General features: G+C 40.8%; 1 protein-coding gene across 1 annotated transcript in view; it reads left to right on the top strand.

Moving 5' to 3' along the window:
- cacna1ba (calcium channel, voltage-dependent, N type, alpha 1B subunit, a) overlaps window positions 1-12,755 on the top strand; it is a 149,177-nt gene that overhangs the window by 56,850 nt on the left and 79,572 nt on the right. The window contains exon 7 of the mRNA XM_070963724.1: window positions 9,117-9,220. Within this exon, the coding sequence (XP_070819825.1) occupies window positions 9,117-9,220 (104 nt within the window). The remainder of the gene's footprint in view (window positions 1-9,116; window positions 9,221-12,755) is intronic.

Below are 12,755 nucleotides of genomic sequence, written 5' to 3'. Positions count from 1 at the left end.
TAATGAGTCTTGTTTTCATGAAACAAGGACTGTGGATTTTGTTCCCCATTTCTTACAGTGTAATGACAGTAGGAAGGGATCATTACTGCATGGCCAGTTTGAACAGGTGGAATGATTGCAGTAGCCAATAACTCTGAACTGTATTGTCTGAAGACAAAATGTAAAGCTGTCCTTTATTGGTTTGTCATTTCTGCAACATATTAATCCTCTAAGCCAAAGTATAGAGATGATTCCAGATGATTACAGTTGTAATCTTCTTCAGTACCTCTTCCATACTGTAGTACAGTACCTGTCCCTGTGCCTAGGTGTGGTCTGTTATCTCGGCCGTCTTTAAGTCTATGCCCCCGCCATCCTGTTATGCACTTTTCAACAAAGAAGAGGGCATTGTTGGCGTCACCAGCCTTTTCAGCTTGTCAGGGCTAGTTAGGGTTAGAGTTTCCCACCTCCCAGTGACACAGCAGTCACTCACCTGTAGGCAGTAGGCTGACTTTCAGATGCGATCAGATGGAGCTCTGGGGAGCAGGATGTTTACAAGGCGACTTGAGGACAGCAACACAAGATACAGTGCAGACTACTCGCTGCCACTTGTCACGCAGCTCTGCTACAACTCCTCTCTCCCTGTATGCTTAAAGATGTAGAGTTGATGAAAGGCTGTTTACTCGCAATGCTGTAATTCTGTCAAATGAAAAAGATCAAATTTAAAGATATAGTTTATTAAAAGTGTCATGTATCATCAATCGTAGTTCAAGTCTGCTTCGTTGTGTTTGTGTGAATCAGTACCTGTTATTTGCTGGTCTATCTCCAGTGTCTCAGCAGTATGGGTGTGGTATTGCTGTTGAACTGATAGCTGTCCTTGTGGGGCACTTGTTGGGGCAGAACAGTGCTACTAATGGCTTTTCTATTGCTGTGTGCGCGCTCTCCATTATGTTAGCCAAGGTCTGAGGCAGCCTCACCCCGACACCAGCTAATGCACTCATACACCCAGCTCTCTGCAGCCACTTCTAGCGCAGAGCAACATTATGACAGATGATTCCTCCTTTCTGACACAGCACCTCTGTGTAGGGATTCACTGGCAGCAGTTCATCATAGATCGTCCAGCCCCTTCCCCTGTTACTGTATCTGCCGAGTTGTCTTTGTCATGAAGTAGACTGGTGGTGTGACAGTTTGACTTGTTCTTTTTGAGTTATGGTTGTTATTATTATGAGGGGTGCCAGCCAGGTCTCTCTCCTGGCATTTAAGAGTAGTAAGTCAGGTATAGTTTAGTTGGTGAGTTTGGTTTTTCTTTAAATGGGTTTAAAGCAAACCGCACAAAGGATGTACATACATAGAATATTACACCCTGCACATTGAATGAGACACCACAAAACACACAACCCAACACAGTATATGTTGCAAAAAACCAGTGAAAATGTATTGTAAGTGCTGTACAAGATCCCCAAAAACCCCACAAAACAATGCAAGAACCACAATGACCAATATTTACAAGACACCCACAAAATCCCGATCCAGTCCACAGACAACTCAAGGCAATCAACTTAAAATTCCACTCCGGGTTTTCCTTCAGCTCCACAAAAAAAAAAAAACGACTCAGTTCATAAAGAAATAAAGTTCAGTTCAATTCAGTTCAGTTCCAAGTTATAACAGTCAGTTCTGAACAGGAACAGGGCAGAAAGAAAAAAAACCTTCAAGCAAACTGAAAGGAAGAAAAAAAAAAAAAGTACTTAGTTCACTTACTGAAGTTAGTCAGTCAGTCCGTCCAGTCAGTCCAGTCAAACGGGGAAGTCCAGTCCGGGTTTTGGCTGCTGGTTTGAGGAAGAGTGACCGGTTTCAGTGAACAGCTATCGCAATCAAACAAACAAGTGGAAAAATATAAAAAACTGTGAAATTGAGTTCTCTGAAAGAGTCTACAGGTACTGATTTTGCAACTTGGTACAACTTTATCTTGTTGTAAATGCCAACTGTTTGCTGATGTGTGAATAAAATATATGACACATAATGTGTCATGTAAATACAGCAGGATAGCATTCAATGTATGTTTAAGTTTAATTTAAAAGGTGCAAGAGCTGAATGATTTTGAGAAAACGTCAAATTTCTGGACCAGGATTTCCACTACGATATAAATTGCAATAATATTTAGATTTTAGATTTAGATTCAACTTCACCATCATTGTGCAAGTGCTGACACAATGAAATGCAGTTAAGCATCGACTCTTAAGTGCAGGGTAATGTGTGTATGTATAGTGGTGATATATAAACAAAGAGTAACGAGTAGTGTGTGAAATGATTTTGCGAAGATATGTGCAGTATAGAAATGAAACTCTAGTATTGGTGTATTGATATTGGCTTTATTTATTTTTTAACTTATCCAGAAAAGCCACAACAGTACGCTTCAGATTGTCTACACCTCAATCAATTAAAACATTAAAACTGTAGTCTCAGAATAATTTATATCCTTCTCTGATGATGGAAATAATATTGAGGAGAACAGCACATATTAGATATCTACAGCAATGATTACAGATGTGCTGGGCACACACATAAATGCAATTATAAAATTATGAATAATGTATGCATACACAGCACATAGACAGTTTTAATCACATAATTTGGACCAAACATAATGACTTGAACATAATCAGCTTCTCGTGTTTCTACATGAAAAGAAATATTGAAAGAGCTCAGCCTCTAATAGTGTCGCTCTGTCAGGAAGCACTCCAGGTACCCTCCACAGGGTCCTCTGTCCTCTGTGACAGTGGCAGCAGGTCACCACAAAAAGATGTCAGATATAATGATAATAATGATAATAATAAACCTTATTTGTATAGCACCTTTCATACAGGAATTGCAGCTCAAAGTGCTGTACAAGAAAGGATCATCCGTTGTTGTCTCTGTTGTTTGAGATGAGGAGACAAGCCACTCCAGTGACTGAGAAACATTGAGCTCATGTAGCACTTATCTGATCCCTGATCAGTTTCCCTGCTGAATGATCTGTGAGGGAGCAGCAAGAGTGAGAGTCCATGAACAGATTACATTTTTGTCTCTATTATTATGATTGGTCCATGTGTTGATGTAGTTTGATAGTTTACACTAGTTAAACTGTTACTGTTGTAACTGACCTTCTGAAGTGTCCAAGTGTAAACCAAAGTGCCTTAAACGTCATCTGGATTTAAACTAGATGTGACACACTTGGAATGACAAGTTTAATTGGAGTCCTAGATATTACCTTACTTTCTCAGTACGTTCCAAAAATGATCATGACATGAAAAATAACTTTTTATCTCATAGTAACAGCTCCATGCTGTTGTTGTCTACTACCTGTTTACTGTGTAGTGCACTATGTTTACCCTGTCTGCCAAAGTCAGGGGGCTTTGTCCATGAATATCTTACTCCACACTGTGAATATCCAGAGACAAGAAAACACTTATCTAATAAATTTAATCTTTCCTTGTAAGTGAATTAACTACACTAAACAAGAGCTCCTTGAATGATTCTTTTTCATCTGATTTGACCTTTGGTAGCTGGACAATCCGACTGAAAAATGTTAGCAGTTGAAAGTCACAGCAGCCAAATTAACTTGTTTCATGCAAAAGATGACTCATATCTAAAGTGCTTTCACCACCACACCGCACAGTAGGCCCATCCCACAAGAACCAACCACAGCATCAACATTCAGCAGCAGTCAGTCAGTCAGTCAGTCAGAACAATGGAGGCTGCTGTTTACCAGAATTATCAGTCAAACTACAGTTTCAAGTAGCGGGTGGACCATTAATCAGAGATTTGTGGTTCAGTCCCTAACTTCTCCTGTGCATCTGTAGAAGTGTCTGTAGAGGGGGGTCCATTTCAGACAGCTCTCTCAAGCTATTCCTGGTATTTACAACATCTTTAAATTCTGTTTCTAATGCATAGAACTTACCTCTGGGTTGCTAACATGAAGGAACAGTGGCAGAAATCCGGTTTAGATATGAGAGTGGCAGGGTGACAGCAGGTATGACCTCCAGAAGCATCAACAGGATGTCCATTTCATAACACAGACACGCCCCCCCCCCCCCCCCCCCCCCCACACACACACACACACACCTACACACAAGAGTTCAGCATGTAGCAATACCAGATATTGATCATGTTGTATATCATCCAAATACTTTCAATCTGTAAAAGTTTCCTTAGTGCTGAAGAATAAATCAAACACAGTAATGTGTGTCCATGTCATCCGGTTCATATGGTTCCACTTGTCTTCATTCTGCTGCAGGTTTAATGCTCTCTGTTGGCTGCACTGTGGTTTTTACAGTAAGGTTTAAAATGCAGATTGGTCCAGCTCTGTCAGCCTGAGGTGAGCTCTACTGGTCTGATTGGACTATTGATAGAAGAGGTTGAATGTTTAAAAATAGCTCTTTTGGGAGCAGAGATTGATGATGAGGCCATATGAGGCTGAGACTCGGCTGGTAAAGCTCTCTAGTAATGTGTTAGTTTGGGACAAGAAAGGTTTGACCCGTCCATGTAATGACTCTGTACATGTGCTGAAATATAATATGTTGTATAAAAAGTAGGGCTGTCAGTTTAACGCGTTAATTAGATTAATTAATTACGCTGCAAATAAACGCGCTATAAAACATAACGCGCAGTTAAACATGAGTGGCAAGTCAATGCACAAGCATTTTAAATTTGGCCCTTTGAGTGACCCGTAGGCTGCAGTGGCAGATCGCATCCTACCTGCGCCACTAGTCAAAAGCAGGGTGACAACAGACATGGATGCGATACTGGAGAGCGAGGCAAGTCTACTTGGACCTTTGAACGGCAAATTTATTTATAAAAAGAACAAAGACGGGACTATTAACAAGAACGCAGTGATGCCTGGAATAGCGACTACTACTACTAATACTACGCTATTGCAAGGGCCTTATTTTGCGACAAACTCAGATACATTGTGTGTAATAATTTACAAACAACGATTAGCTTTCCGGAGTGAAAGCAAGTACTTGCGTTGCCTAGCAACGGTGAATCGCTCGCACTTGTTGATGACGTAACCCTGAGCTACGCCGCCTCCGCTCAGCGCCTCTGCGCCCTACCTGGTGGTGAGCGAAGAGAAAATTTCTTACTTAACGAATGAGCAAAGCCACGACAGAAAAACTGACAAACTCAATCGCAAAATGGGTTGCTGCTGATTGCTCCTCTGATTATGAAGCACACTTCACCAATAAAAATGTGGATATCAGATCTTCTCTTCTTGGTGTATTCAATTGATTAGTCATGCACTACAATTTTGTAATTTCCTAGAATTCAAATTCTTTATTTGGGGGCCTTTAGCAGATATGAGATTAAAATGCGATTAATTCGATTAATTAATTACAAATCCTGTAATTAATTAGATTAATTTTTTTAATCGCCTGACAGCACTAATAAAAAGACTGTGGCTACTATTGATGGTAGGTTGGCTGTTTACAGTTGCTGGGGGGGTGCAGGTTATCCTGTGTCATGCTAGTGTCGGTACTCGTGACAATTCTCACTGACCAGTTAATACTCTGCAGTGTTTTCACATCACCTTTTAGTCTCTGCTCAGCATCTATTATCCACTATGGGTAAAAAAAGCCATGCAGGGGAAACTACGAACAAATTTCATGACAATCCGTTTGTTATTTCCACCGTGGACCACAGTGTTGGTTAAGGAGGAAATAATTAGCACTACACTGTCAGATTCACGAGCAAATTCCCATAAGTGCATGAGTGCTGAGGGCTGGCCAAATCCATGATATCCAAACAGTGTCCAGATCAGATGTACCCCTTACATATATATATTCCACGTTTAAACATTGGCAAAGTTGGATTTGCTGTAACTCTGCAATAATATTCTCTTTGCTCCTAAGTGGGAGTCAGGCAGGAGTTAGACTAGGTTTAATTAAGACAGACTAGGTTTTGCTACTCTGCTGCACTCTGCTACCCTGCTATCAGAAGATGTTTTATGATGCTCCCATACAAACTTTCAAATATTTCAAGATTTTCTTGTTAATCTAATACAGCTTTAATTACATTTTAACTGAAATGAGACTCTGTAGTTAATGAATATTTGAAGATGAAAGCAACACAAGTCAGTTTTTAATCCACTTACAGGTAAAGCTCTACGATAACCTCAAACTCACACAGTGTTTGACAGACAGTATTATGGCCTAAACAGTTAAAAAAAAAGATGAAGTCGTTAATGAATAGTCGCTTATCAACACATCCAGAGGACAGAGAGGAACATTAACATTAATATGCTTGTGTCCACCTGATAACATATGTCCAATATTCACTCTTTTGCCTTTAGCTGCTAAATCAGAGGTAGCAAACTCAATTTCATCCTGGGCCACATCGGCCTTATGGCTGCCCTCAAGGGGACTATATACATGTATCAAGTTGTCATCATATTGCATAATTGCCTCTGCATTCAATTATTATTGTTTTTATGAATTTCTTAATAATAAGTAACTGGCTCTGAAATCCTTGGCCCTGTGTTTGGTAATAATGTGCCACTTTATTTCTATTTCTTTGGCTCTGCCACTGCCTCATCACAAAGGAGACACACCGGCTGGTCTCCATTAAGCACAAACATTCTCTTTCCCATCTCTCATTAAATAGCCTTCCCTCTGTAACCTTCCCTTCTTGGACATTTTGTTAGGTTGCTACCATTAATGTTACCAGCTACAACCACCATGCTGCTTATTATATCCTGTGCCAGCTCTCGTGGGCCACATTGACCTGGTTTGACCCGCGGGCCTTGAGTTTGACATGTGTGTTTAATGCTCCACCATATTCACCAGTTAGTCAAAGACTTTGTCTGCCTGCTGTTTGGTGCTGGGCAGGAAGTGTGCAGTGGATTTTCAGCAGCTTAAGAGCCAGATGTTCTCTAAGGAATTGATGAAGATCAAAACAGAGCTAAAGTGAGAGTGAATGCTGGTGTCTCTGTGTCTGCAGGATAAGAAATAACAGTACATAGGCAACTGTTTGCCATCATGTTAGCCCCCATAACACCTTTAGAAGGTCATGGCCACAAGTGTGGAGGGCATAGAGACGGATGTACAGGTTGTTGTAAGTCGACTCGGCATCAAGTTGACTTGATGCTAGTGAAAACGTTAATGTAACTGCTCCAACCAACCACTACCACTGCTTCCATGTCAACTGAAAATAGCAGTGAACTTGAAAGAGGCTTTTTCTGCTTTTCTCAAATATTTTGTGCCTTTTTCCGTATTTTTCCTTCACAGGTCGTTCATGCTTAATCTCGTGTCATTTGCAGTCTTGCACGCCATACTGCATGTGAGCATTGTATCCTGTAATTAAGCTGCATAATGCCTCAGTTGTGTGGAACAGCAGTTGGTGCTGCTTGGTTCAAAACACGGTAATGAGACTATTCTTTTATCTGAGAAAACAATGAGCACATCTATGGATGCAAAATGAGAAATTAACACACGCTGCTGAATGATAGGAAGGCATCACAATGGGTTTCAGTAAATGAGTGCATCACCAGACAATTTCCAGTCATCAAATTAACCTCCCAAAGTAATAATCTGAGCGTGAGTACCCGCTGTAAAGAATTCTGTAAACATTAATACAGTAGAAAGCCCTCAGGCAGGGTGGAAGTCACAATGGAGAATATGAGCCTCAGATTGTGACTGCTGCTTCTGTCATTACTGCTTCACAGACAAAACCACACACACAAACAAGCACACCTCTCCTCCACCACCAGTACCCAGTTTATTGTCTTATATTTCCAAAGGGAGCTGGTGATTTGACAATAGAGACAGTAAAGTGAGAATAATATCCATTATAGCAGCGGAGCCTGTCATTTTTCTCGTAGTCTCACAGCTGAAGAAAGCAAATATGGCCCAGCGCTTTGCTCCCATCAGCACTTCTTTGATTATGGGTTTTCAGAGGTGTTGATGTTATCTCTAGACCAGCAAGATACACAACTATGATGCCTTTGAACCCACTAAGCAATGTACTCTACAGCATATGGCCAAACGTAGTGTGCCCACTACACCTGTGGGATGAACTGGAACACTAACTGTGAGCCAGACCCTGTCTCCCAACATCAGGGTTGGATCTCACTAATGCTCTTGTGTCTGAATGGGGGCAGATCTCTGAAGCCAGGTTCCAACAGCTCGTGAACAGACTGAAACCAGAAGAGCGGAGGCTGGTATGCCCATGGTTTGGGATCACATGTTAAACACATATAGGGGTAATGTCTTCACACTGAAAGTAGGAAGAATAGTTTTTATCATAACATCATGCAGGATGATGTTCCTGTTACTTTATCCATCCCCTGTGTTTCAATGGACCTTGTCATTGGCAATAAGCTGTTAATACTGCTACATAAGGTATATGAACAAAGTTAAGTGGTCAGTGCATTGCTATCTATAGATTTAAACAATTCATTTAAGCTGTTATGGAACTCCTTCAGACGGTCTTAACAACTGCACGCCATTACTTAATTATCATGCTTTGTAAAAATACCAGCAACTCTAGTAAGTAATCAACTTAAACCATTCCTCTCAGCACATTCTGTTCAAGCATACACCAATCAGATCTTAGAGAAGAGCACAGCACTGTCACTGCTGCCACCTTTGTTTTAAATGTTATTTCTTATTATTATTTGGCTTTTTGATGGGTTTCATTTATTTCTGATTTTTCAGCCCCTTAAATTACTTCTCTGTCTTTTAATTTGCACTCTAATGGAGCATGCTCAAAATGTTTTATTATTGTACTGATTTTGCGTTTTAATTATTGTCCCTTTTTATCTGTATTTTAACTAAGCTTCCTATTTGTGTTTCTTGGGTTCTAGGATATGCAAATGAAATCTGTTCCTCAACGTATTTTTCAGTTAAATTTAGGTTTGAATGAATGAGTCAATTAATGGTATGTAAGATTCCCATCTTCAGTAGGAGCCAATGGGCTTTGGCTCTGAGAGCCACCAACAGAGTAGGCAAGTTAGAAGGTACTCAGAGACGGGCTAACACAACGATGACTAACGCTTGTCATGCCGTTTGTGGACACTAAGACAAATCTAGATAGTTTATAGTAGTATTAGTAGTCCTGTAATTGTATTAACAGTCCTGCTCTTTGTCACTTTGTGTGTATGTGTTTAGGCCAATGATGCCTCAGGGAACACATGGAACTGGCTGTACTTCATCCCCCTCATCATCATCGGCTCCTTCTTCATGCTCAACCTGGTTCTAGGTGTGCTGTCAGGGTGAGTACAAACTTTGATGTTGACCTGAGCTGAGCTTTTCCAGAGTCTTTGCCTTTGACTTTTGAGATAATCTCTTCGGTCATGTGATGGCTGCCTTTGCTCAAGATAAAACAAAATGAGAAATCTTTGCTTTGGTATTTCTCCACATTTATTTTGCTCTCTGCCAAATGTCCATGATATGGAAACTCTCTTTTTATTCACATTATTAAATAAGATAAGAACTAAGTCTAAAACAACATGCTTGAATGGCTGCAAAGATTCTCCTTGGTGTCCTCAGGTCAGCACTGTAAAGACGGTTATACCTTCATATCAATCAAATGTATTAAAAGTGCTGAGAGGATATGCTGAAAAACAGGACCGGATTCATCTGTATGGCTGGCATTCAGTGTTTTCCACCTCAAAAGGGACTCGTTTTTCTGAAAAAAAAAAAAAAAAAAAAAGTAAATATGAATATGAAAAACTAGAATGCACATCATAACTACCAGTTCTCCACATATAGCAAGCAATCTATTCCCAGGAAGTAATACTTTCAAATTACAAATTGTGAATTTACATAGCAGTAAAGAATAAGTAAGTTAAACGGTGCCTAATTCTTGATGAGGCGATCTACCATTATTGACTTTATGTGGAAGTAATAAGCAAATGCCCCGACTCCATTTTTTTTGTCTTCTAACTTCTGTCTGCACCAGAAGTTGGAATTTGTCATGTGTAGATTGACACTTTGCAAACATCTGACCACTTTTATAGCATAGTGTACATCGTGAAGGACTGCTAGAGACTGTCTTCTACAGCAGTCTGACAAACATCAACCACTGTTTACATTGCATCACAAATAACACCAGGTATTTGTGCTTTATTATGTGTTTCTACCAACTCTATCATGGCCATTAAAAATGTGTGCTAATGCAAATACAATATTTATATGTCCCAAAAAGTTATTATTATGCAATTATTGCAAGAGTAGGTCAAATCCGAGTATGGCTGGACTGTGTACTGTCACTGTCCTGAACTGTGGCCAGATTGTTACATGGATAGTCAGCGGTGGTGTCTATAATATGAGTTCCTGGATATTAAATATTCATTGCAATTTTCTGTAGCATTCCCAATGATGTTTGTTCTTAAAGTGTACTGACGTTGCATATCACCATATGGTTAAGCTTTGTTTGAGTTAAAACATGCAATGATACATGCAGAACAATACATTCCACTCACATCTTGTTGTAGTTTTGTGTATTATCTGTTCTCTCATTTCATTCAATCGGACAAAAAAAACAAAACAAAACAAAACGGAAAATAACTGTTTTCCTGTGATATGAAGTGTGGAATAATAATATGAAAAAATAGAAAATCAAAATCAAAATACAAGTCCGAGGCCTACTCTCCCACTGAGTGATGGACTGATCATCTTACAGGTGTTAGATTACTAATGAAGCTTTGGTAATTAGATGTCACTGTATGACATATGCTAAATCAAAGCGCCAGTTAGGGGAACAAGAGTGTTAGTGTCTCCTCATACTATTCATAGTGCTTCACAGGATAACTGTCTAACCTCCCATAGCTAAAACAGTGACGACACTGGTGGGGTTTAATGCAGGAAACCTTGTGCACTGTAGGAAATGCTATTTCTGCACACTTGCTCACTGCTATGTTCAAACAGATGATACACTGACCCAAAGTAATAGTAAATGTGCCTCACTGTGACAGTCTCCAGAGGATATAACTCAGGACTGTTCATGCCTATTCATTAGTGTGGAAGCTTCAACACTCCAACAACCAATGGTGTAACTTCATCTCTTCAGGGACAGACTGTATAGAGGGCTGTCCCCTCTTTGCTGCGCTCCAGCCAGTAAAGAGCAGGACCGAGCTGCTAACATTAGCCTAAAGTCTGATCGCAGCCAGGACCAGCTTCAACACGCTGAAAAAATACACAGGGGATCTGTATGAGCCCTGCTTTAACATGTTCAAAGACCTGCTGTGCCTACTTAAGGTTGTCATGCTATAATGGGACATTCAGAGGAGAGTTTTAGTAAAAGGTCTTTGAAAATACCAATATTAAGGATGACTTTTCATATCGGATAATCATAAACAAGTATTCTTTAACTTGGATTCAAGCGTCCACATATAGAGATTTTTCCTTCTTCCTGAGTGTGCACTTCTCTTACATTTACTAATTTAGGCAAATTCCACATCTGCGGCAGCTCCAATGTAATATTCATGAGGTTTTATTAAAACATAAATTCACATGATTATACAAGTCTGCCACACCGTGAGCAGACATTAGACTGTGCATGGTGTGCAGAGCCTGGCATTGTAATTCTGTGGAATACACTTCCTCATTTATAAAGCAGCACAAGTAGCAGATGCTGAGTTGTCATCACCATTGAATATAGCATCGTGGGAGAAGGCTGTGTTTTTATTGCCTCTTCTGTAATATTGCTTTGCAGTTATTATCATCCTTCTTCAGCTGCAGCAGTCTGTGGGTGTTCCTCCCCATCCTCCTCTCATGTGCAGCATCTTATCCACAGTATATCATCCATACCAAATCATGAAGGAATGGGATTTTTCCATTGGGGCGGGTCAGCTTTGTCAGTTGCGAGGTTGCTGGTCCAAATCTGATAAACTTTTTCCATACTGTGTGGAATACATGTGTTTTTTTTCTGGGAGCCAGTGCAGGGATGTCAGGGTCAATGAAACACAGTCTTGTTTCTTTGTTCCTGTTTAAACTCTGGTGGCTGAGTTTGGAATCAGCTGTAAACAGGATTTTATGCCTCTGTGCTGGTGAGAGTTGTGGCCAGAGATCTCATGTTTTCAGGTTGTCCCTCATATTCCACTGAACAGAATGGGCTCTATTTTCGATGCCGCCGCTGGCGCCGGCGCAGGCTGTGCTGCCAGCACAGTAGTATTTTCGAGTGGCGCAGGCAGGCGCACGGCGCACTTGGTATTTTGGTAAACCGAGGCATACAGAGGTGCGCCAGGATGGGCGTTGCGGCGCAGTAGGGGGGAGGTGTCTGCATAATGAGGCGGCGCATTGAAATTTTCGACCATTTTGGTCTGCGCCGGCGGCATAAAAGTGGATTTTCGTAAACCGACGGAGTCGTGCGCTCACGTCACCAACACCTCACAGTCAGGTTTCCACAGTGTCTGGCATTTCACTGCGATCAATTATTAGCAACAGCCGCGATTCAATGCAACTATCTGTGTCAGCACATACAGTCAGACCTAAATTTCTATATTTTGATCAGTATCTCATCTGACCACATCGAAAGCGCGTCCGGCACACGTAATGGTCACTCAACCTGACTGAATGTACACAGGTGAAACAGGGATGTCTGGTGATTTTTCCCCGGGTCGGCACATGACTCGTTCATCGTGGCGAATTCTAGCATCCCTACAGTCTTTCAGGGGGACACCCCTCTGGATGGGCGGCTGCTAGGTGATAACGGCTATCCACTGAAAACATGGTCGATGACGCCAAATATCACACCGTCAACAAGACAGCAGCGTGGTTTTAACGGTTTTTTCAGCAGTGCTCGTT

This window comes from Chaetodon trifascialis, chromosome 6 (genome assembly GCF_039877785.1).
Source record: "Chaetodon trifascialis isolate fChaTrf1 chromosome 6, fChaTrf1.hap1, whole genome shotgun sequence".
In the NCBI taxonomy this organism is placed as follows: domain Eukaryota; kingdom Metazoa; phylum Chordata; class Actinopteri; order Chaetodontiformes; family Chaetodontidae; genus Chaetodon; species Chaetodon trifascialis.
The sequence above is the reverse complement of the archived record's forward strand: the minus strand, read 5'-3'. Positions and strand labels throughout refer to the sequence as shown.